Below are 9205 nucleotides of genomic sequence, written 5' to 3'. Positions count from 1 at the left end.
GCTCATACACTTGACTGCCCTTTCAAGTAGGAGTCATGTATAAGATGATATGAAAATACAGTCTCCTTAAACCTGGAAGTATCAGGGCCGCATGTGTCCTACTACTAATCCACATTTGGCCAGAGCTTTTAACAGTTTCAGCTGTACCTTACGATATCTTATGCCAAGCACAAACACACAGACATCATTTCAGCACTACAGCATGCAGAACAACGGGAAAGATGACCTGCCGTGCACGCTCGTCTACGCAGCTCCGTTGTCGATGTTGGAAAGCAGAGCTTGGTTACAGGAAGACTCGGATGAATTTCCATTGTCCAAAGAGCCTTGATTTTAAAGAGGGGGGAAACAGCAACCATTTCTGCATGGTCAGGTTCTGGCAGCTGTCTCATTAGCTCTTCCAGTCTGCCATATCATCTGTTTGGTCCTACCCAATTCTGTGTAAAATATGGCCATATGGTTTATATGTGAGCATGTTGTGCCAAGGTGTGGATTCTTCCACACTCTGGTAAGAAACAGCTACTAGGTACTACTTTCCCCCACCAGTCATACTTCTGTGCAAAATAGAAACAGAAACATACTATACGAACAATATAGTACACGGGCTTTCTGCATTACACAAGTGCCCAATATGTTACACGTTTTACAGAAAAAAGAAGAATCCATGTGTATTTTATGTTTCTGTATGTATCCTACAAACATGTACCCATCCAGACATTTCATCCTCGCCCATTTTCAGAAGGGCAACAAACTGAGAATGAAACAAAACTTTATTAGCATAAAAAGTACATATTAAGTAATCAAATTCCTTCAGAGCATCTGGCACGTTTGATACATCTTTCTGTATCTGCTACAGCTGGAGGAAGAATAGGTTGTAAGATGTCAGAGGTTTAGGGTTAGAGGAGGGTTGGTGGTAGGGCTGGGGTTTTTGGTGCCTTTTTTTAAGTTATGTAAACAATTCAGTGAAACCTATACAAGCAGAATATTACCTATCATTTGTACACTTAAAAGTTAAATAAAAACCAATTTTAGCAATATAAAAAGCAATATAAAAAAGTATTCAGATGCCTGACATGCATCAGAATGAAATCTAGAAGGACATGACAAGTAAGTGAACCTGTCTTAAAAGTTAGATCGCACTGGAAATTCTCTGTAAATATCTGCATGGCTTGACACAAAACATTATCAAATTACTTGGTTCCATAAGAAATCTGTACAGCTGCATCTATTTTAACTTTGTTAAACACAATTATATTAGAACAATAGACTGATAAAAAGGAATAAGGAAAGTTTTCTCAAGTTTAACATTTCAAGCTGCCTATTTGATAGCGTAACTAGACAGAGGTAGATGTCCATTATTAGTAGCCAAGCTATTCTAGCAAGACCTTTTAGCTATCTTGCCAGGTTTTTACATTCAAAACCAATGTGAAAAGGCTTCATAGATGAAGGGCATCTTTCAAAAAGCCAGCCAGAAAACCTGTATTGCTGATGGAAGTACTTTCAATTATATTGCTGAAAGTAAAGAGTATGTAAGAATAAATCATTTATCAGACCACTGCAAGGACACCGCTGATCAAGCACTAGAGCTCATGCAGTCATTTTAACAAAAGGGAAATTAATTTGTTCATTTCCTATGCTTATTTTAGAAACTGAACCATTGCTGCCTATCTGGCTCATAACTAGTCAAAATAAGATTGTAGGGTACCACGACGGCGGATATCACACGTCCAGCAATGGAAGCCACCTCCCAATGAATTGGCATGGCGAATATTCACTTTGATTGTAGAAATGCCTACAAGAAACATACATTGCATACTTTAAAATTAAAATATCAAAATCATGTAGTAAGCTTTGATCAGAACATTAGATAAAGCTTTATCTAATCATACGGCTAGATGAAAGGAAGTACAGGAAGTTATTTCCTACTCATTTGTTAAGAATTTATTTTCCCAAATTCTAGGCAGAGAACAAGCTAGAAACATAGCTGGCTTGTTTATTCCAGCAATACTCTCAGGAATATACAGTGCCTGGAGCACTGCCAGCATTTGATGTGTTACGATGTGCCAGTAATAAAAAGGAAAAATTCAGTCTTCGGAGTATGCAAAGAATTAGCTGAAATTCTGCTACAGTATATGGCCAGGGCACATTTACATAAATCTGTGTGAGCATTTATGGTTCAGACACTGAATGTGTTCTTTCCATTGCCTTTCAAGGAAAGAAGCATTTGAAGTACAGAGCTCAGAGTCCCTTCTTCTCTGCAAGGGGAAAGAGGCTGTTATACTTACCACCTAGGTCAAGCTTCCTCCCACTTCTTTTCAGCTCTGAAGCTTCAGCTGTTTCTCAGTTTATACAAAGTCCAGACAGATGGACTAGGATCAGAAGACTTTTCTGTTACGAAGCTTGCTTTTTGTTTCACCATGATACCAATCCTTCTATGTTCACAGTTGCCATCTACTACCTTTGGATCATTCTGTCCTTCCCATAATTTTTCTCCCTTTAAAGGAGTCTTTTGCTACTGGAGAGTATTATCTTTTACTCTACAATACAATGATCCCTCACTTCCCTTGCCTTATCACCCACCAGCCTTCTTCCTACCCTGCCAACTTTTGCGTCACCATGTACTTGTACTGCAGCAATAGTTCAGCTGGCTGTAGCACCAAGCATACTAACCACCTATGAGCCACAAGAAGATCTACATAAATCTTTCACTCCCAGCATAATGGAAGCAGTTAGATTAACTGCATGAGTTCAGATTTAAGTCTATATTATTTGTCTTTGCAGTGAGCTGTGCATAGAAGACTTTCAGATTTTATATTCAATTACAGTTCTCATGCCACTGCATACCTAAAGGAATTGCAACGTAACATGAGGTTACACCCCACAGGACTGAAATTCTCCATAAATGAGCAGAAATACCTCGGTTAAGTGGTCTTAATTTGACAGTTTAAAGTACAATGAGTCTGAAACTAGAAAAATCTGAAAGTGTTTTGGCAATGAGGTACAGCCTGCTCTACATTACTCACCAATCCATGCACTTAACTTCTCCAAGACAGATTTTGACCTCCGAACTGAGCAGACAGTTTTACATTGAAAAAGCTCATTCAAAAGCTTTTTACTCATGCTAGCAGTAAATTCAATTGCTACTCATACCTTTATTTGCTGCAATAGTACGCAATTGTAGGGGACACAAGATGTAAGAAGCCCATATCCATATGTCTGAAATATTCAGAAGAGAAATCACTGAATGATTCTTACTTGCTAATCCAATTGTTTGAATACCTTTTCCAGTGCTGGCTGCTTTGAATAATTTAAGTAAAACCTCCATTCATCCTGATGTGTGTAGCTGGTGTCATGATCATTTTATTTTAAGTGTATGTTGAAATATGTTAGGGCATACCCAGATTTTCAAACATCTTCTGAATTGATGTCTCATTGGCATCCACCATCACACGTTTCTCATCCAGCATTAGGACATTCATGGAGAGCCATTTAGAAGACATCCACAGTGGGTGATCTAAACACATAAGAATGAACCCATGTTGCCCATATCAACACTCTTAAGAATACTATTGAAATTCTTAGAGAAGAAAGAGTGAATATACCATCTGGGATGAGTGGCACTGGGGGGCGAATCACAGTCCAGCCTGCTTTCTTGAAGAGCTCAATCTGAAAGAACAATATAATTAGATTCTAAACAGAGTTCTTAAAGCATCATATTATGTCCTCCAACCTATGCCATATTATCTCAGGCTATTTCAATATACATGACATCCTTTTTTCTCTGTTCACTACTCATGCCCTCATTCAGGTTCCATCTACAAACCCAGTTTTCATACAAACATTTTTTGAAAGCCTTTCGGAGCTTTTCATACCCCTAGCATTTGTTTCTACTGGTTTTATATATGCTAATTATACTAAGATATGTTAAAGGCAAAAGGTAGCACATGCAGTTTGGATTCTGTGAAGTAAAGATGTTAGTAGCAGCACAAAAATATTAAATTCTTTATTTCTTTTTTATAATTTCTTACCATATGACTGCAAAAGCCATTGATATGCATTACACTGCCATTTATAGAAACAAACCCACCAAAAATACCACATAAAATTACATTTGCATCTTGCTTCGTAAGAAACTTAATATGTAGTTTATTTAACAAAGGGAACAAAATAAAAGCATCCTAGGGAATAATTTGTGTCTTTAAGAATTACACAAATTAAAAATATAAGGAGGATAATTTGGCTAAAAGAATTGGCTCTTCAACTTTATTGTCTGAATACTCCGAAGAGCTCTTTGTTCAAGTGTTGCCACGAGGTGGAGCTCCGATCCTGAAAATTTAAAAACTTAATCTGCCTGGTTTGCCAGGATTTTAAAGAAAAGTTGCCTTTCACTTGCACCTCACACACCCCACCCCCCAGCTTTTTCCGGTCATCAAGAAATGCCAGATTAGTTTTTACAAAAGAAAGCTACGTCTATCTTTTCTATCTACACAGACAGCAGTTTTCCATGAAAGAAGTCCCAGGGAGACCTCTTAGAACTAAGATTATGAAAAACGGGAAGGGAAAAGAGGAGGAAGAGATTATGATTGTTTTTAAAATTGTATTCTTATAATAGATATTACAAGAGGCAGTAATTCAATGGGACCATATGCATTTAAGCCACTTGCCAAGAAGAGAGTGACACAGCTTCCAAGAGCTATGCTGTGTACATGATTCCGTAATCTCTGCTGCATGAAGCTCTATCCCGCCAATCCACTATTGATCAGCTATTCCCATGTCGTTGTACAGCTGCTGAAATCATGGGGATCCTCACAAAAGTCCTGAAGCACTGACAGGTAACTTGTCTAACATGAGCTCCTGCTCTCTGGAAGGCTTTCTGATCCGATTACAGTTTAGCAATATTAGCTTTTTCTCAGAGTGGTAGTAAGTTTTACATACTGAACCACGCCTCTCCTCTTTCCGACTTTTCAAAAAGTATTTCTCACTCAGTTATTCAAAGCTGAATTCCTGAGAAATTATCAGCCTCCTGCCATTGGTACTTTTAACAATACCAAAGGAAAGACTTCCAAAATAGGAATAAAAAGGAGGATTACTCATCTGCGCTGCAGAAAACCCTCAGCTTCTCCTTGGATACAATTAATATGTTGAAGTAGTGGAAGTGTTCAAAGAAGTAGTATATTCTATGTGCTTGCTTTGATACTATATTGTTACAAAATAGATTACTTCTATCATATTTAAACCATGAACATCGGAAGAAACACACAACATATCTGCATAGCCTCACAAGAAAGCACTAAGAGCAGTAGCAGAAATTTGTGGGAGAACAATAGTCATTGCACTACTGAAAAAGTTCTAGAGTCAAGATACAAATACATCTATAAGTTCCTGAACAATTGAGTGCTATTTAAATCCAATAATTTAATATTATTCAAGTGTATACAAAACAGACTTGTGGATTAGCAATTATACAGCAGGGACCTAATCCAGTTGAGTCATTTTTAAACACAAAACACTTTCCCCTCTGCTATGCTCTTACCTGATGGCAGGGACGGTCTGGGTTAGAGAGCACAAGACCAGGTCCAATGATATTAAAAGTGGCATCAATGTGCATAGGGTTAGGATCCTTAAAGGATATTATATGCACTCTATAGTCAGGTGCAAGGTGTCGCCTCATCCATTCAATGCCCATGTAATTTGTAACCTGAAAACAGGACAAAGTTTCACTAGGCTAGAATATAAAATGCATCCAAGCTTAGTTTGTCTAAGGTTTTCTTTAAATATTTAAAGCCATAATAATAGAAGTCTGTGCCTTTAGCTAACCCTCTTAACTGTAAGACAGTCTCATCCTGTATATCAGACATTAGACATTTCACGAATTGTAACTTTTGCCAACACTCTTACGTTAATCCTGTCCAGGAATTTAAGAAGACATAAATACAAGTATCAAGACTGATACCAAAACTGTTGGATGAAACCTTTGTTTACCTGGCTCCTTTGTACAAAGATATCTTTTCCCGCTCTAATGAAGTCAGCAGCATCAAAGCATGGCTCAAATTCAGTAGTTACAAATTTTCCCTGAGCAGCTAGTTTATGTCTGTCTTCAACAGAGTGGATTGGATAATCCTAGTTATAGAAAAAGGAATAACAACTTTAAGTTGGAGATGGTAAGGGAAAGTTTTCAAACTATTTGCTACTGAAGAGTACTTTGAAACTAAGAAAAAATGTTTATATTGATAGCTGGATGTTCCTGGGAGGTGGTTTGGTTTATTGTTACTAGAATAAAAAAAAGAAAGTATAAATGTGGAAGCCCAAGTAACAGGTTTTAAGTACATTCAAGGATAGGTGATGAGATAAGAGACAATGGTTATACCAAGAAGCTAACTGCTCTTCAGAGCCACCATCTTTATAATAATTCTAGCTTCTGGATCAAAAGTATTCATTATCACTGGAGTTTAACTATCAGTCTAACCAATCACCGCACAGTGACAGAAATACTGGTATGCAAACTATTTTTAACAAAGGCAGACTCCCTACTTTTTCCACATTTTAGAATGGAACAGTACTTCAAACTAGAAGGTAGATCTTCAGGAATTTAAATACATTTTAGAATGAAACAATGCAATTAAGAACAAATGAGGTATGAAAACCACAAAAAAACCTACTGGTTAAGTAGTTTCTATGCTTTAAAACAGGGTCTGAAAGTTTTCTAATACCAACAGATTATTCTAAGGTAATTTTGTTTAACAAAGACTTGTTTGCATTGTTGGTAAGATGTCACTGTTCCCAGAAAGTTATAATCATTCCACAACCAGTTTTACTGCACTTATCGTAGAGGCTCTTACCAAGGTCCTAACACATTTGGGGGCCTATAGGAAACTACCAGATTTGTCAGAGTCAACATTACAAGTGAAAAAAAATTAAGAAAATACTCACTTAAATATTTGGAAGGCAAATACTCACAGCTTAGATCCTCCACTATTTTACATGTAACATTCAGAAGATTACATTTAACTTTCATGTAATCATCATGCAAAACAAGAATTAAGAGGGGTTTTTCTGTGACAAAATAATATGTTCTTTCCCACTTTCCTGATACACTCTGGACATATGGACCTCAGACATATGGATATTCTCAGGGAATTTTAATTCTTTAAAGTAATATTTGTGATGTCTTTCTAGCATTCCTTCCTCTTCAGTAATGCTAACTTAAAGCCAGTAAATAAAAAAATTCAAAGCAGACTTGAATTCAATAGACACAACATCCTGTTTCTTATCCCCTAATTACACATACTCAGTTTCAGCTGGAAAGGCTAGAGAATAATTGCATACATTAGAAAACCCACACATTTCCAGAGCTGTTTTGTGTCTTTTCCCCCTGCCCCAATTTTGGGAAACCTAGATATCAGCTTGAAACTATCAAAAAAATTCTGTATAACCAGAACTGAAATTCTGAAGCAAAATGAGAACAATACCTGATCATAAAGTTCATCTGCCATTGTGGGTTTGGGGGCAGTTGTCCACTTAGCACCACAGTTGAAATAATCTTTTATTATTTTCCTATATGCTCTGTACTCAAAGAACCGAGCACGCCAAGCCATAGGCGCTTCAATAATTTCATTTCCCATGACCAACAGGATGTCTCTTGGCATGGCAGCATACATACCTGAAAGGAAAAAGGCTATTAACCTATGAGAAAAATACTCTTTTCTCTAGCTTACTCAATTTTCACCCTCCTTTTTACCATTACTTCTACCCAAAAGAATGGCAAAAAGAATCTTTAGCAAAGTCAGGAAACCAGCACATAATTTGAGGTACTTACATTCTTCAGTAAGTTTCTAGTAACATTTTTTGTTAAAAATACATGCAACTTTTGCTACAAAGCTTCTTCACTTGTAACAAGTTCGCAGCTAGATGAAAGCCATCCACAAACTACAAGCCACCACTTCATAATTTGGTTGATGGAAATTAGACAAATGCTTAGGAATTACTCAATTATTACACAATAAAAGGTGGAGAGCAAGTTTTCCAAGCAGACCTCATTTCTTTATATGCCATCCTTTTAAAAAGTAGCAGCACAGAAGAGGAATTTGATGGAACACAGAAGTAGTGCAGGAAGTAGTCCCACTAGACTTTTCATTAACATTATCTGTTCCCTAATGAGCTTGAATTCCACTAGAACAACTTAAGAACACATTTGACATGAAAGGAGGTCAGAGACTATGCTTGACGCAAAGCTCAGCGTGAGCCGGTGTGCTCTCACTACAAATAACCAAAGCCACGTAGCGCTATACAAAGAGGAATGTAGCCATTAGGTAGAGAGACATTCAGATTTCCTTGACACTAGTGAAGATCCTCCTGGAAAACTGTTTTCCATTTTGGTGTCCATTGTTTAAGATGGGTCCTTTGTTGAAGGGCTATCAAGATAGTCAGGGGGGCCTTACAGCACATGACCTGGGAGAAGAAGTGGAGGTACCTCAGCTTATTTCATGTGGCAAGTAAGGGCCAAAGTAGTAACAGCTTACAGCTACTTTCAGGGCCATTAGACATGACAGATGAACACTTCTTGGTAGTGGCAGTGACGACACAGCAAGGGAATCTGTCAACAGGTGCTGCTGTGGGAAGTTCAGGTTAGGTATTAGGAAAACGTCTTTCATTAGGATATCCGTGCAGCACTGAAACAGGTCAGCAAATCAGGTGGCACAGTCTCCATTCCTGGATATTTTCCATGTCATAGCTACACAGAGCCATCACTGACCTCATCTAGCACTAGTAACAATCCTGCTCCAAGCAAGAAGGCAGACTAGATGATATCCAAAATGTCTCAGACAAGAGCTAAACAGGCAAGGCCTTCAACAACGGAAGAACATTTACCTGTAGACTCAAAGTCAGGTGTTTTATACTTCACAGACCAGTCAATTGGATCAGGCCTCTTGACAATTACACCTTCTCTTTTCAAAATATTGCACATTTCTTCAATTTCAGCAATAGCTTTTTTTAAATGGCCTTTGGGGAAGCTCTGGCCTCCAAATTTCTGGTAAAATCCCCAATACTTTTCATATGTGTTGGCCTAAAACAAAAGGACAGGTAGGTGACAAAGAATAAGCATCAGTTATTTTGGTAGAGTGAAATAGATGAACATTAAAAATTGTGTCTCATGCAAGGTTTCTTGTTCTCCTTTCATTGACTTGCCATTGTTTTGTACGTGTGATGG

At 37.7% G+C, this 9205-nt stretch overlaps 1 protein-coding gene across 1 annotated transcript in view; it reads right to left on the bottom strand.

Annotated features, from left to right (window-relative positions):
* Positions 1-749: 749 nt before the first annotated feature.
* Positions 750-9205, bottom strand: part of GATM (glycine amidinotransferase) — a 27750-nt gene continuing 19294 nt past the window's right edge. Inside the window, exons 3-9 of the mRNA XM_080395793.1 lie at positions 8866-9061; positions 7467-7657; positions 5980-6117; positions 5531-5695; positions 3600-3663; positions 3395-3511; positions 750-1789 (exon numbers count right to left, since the gene is read on the bottom strand). Of these exons, the coding sequence (XP_080251919.1) occupies positions 1677-1789; positions 3395-3511; positions 3600-3663; positions 5531-5695; positions 5980-6117; positions 7467-7657; positions 8866-9061 (984 nt within the window). The 3' untranslated portion in view covers positions 750-1676. The remainder of the gene's footprint in view (positions 1790-3394; positions 3512-3599; positions 3664-5530; positions 5696-5979; positions 6118-7466; positions 7658-8865; positions 9062-9205) is intronic.

The sequence above is a fragment of the Falco punctatus genome, assembly GCF_963210335.1.
Source record: "Falco punctatus genome assembly, chromosome: 7".
NCBI lineage: Eukaryota > Metazoa > Chordata > Aves > Falconiformes > Falconidae > Falco > Falco punctatus.
Note: the sequence above shows the minus strand (reverse complement) of the source record. Positions and strands in the feature narration are given on the sequence as shown.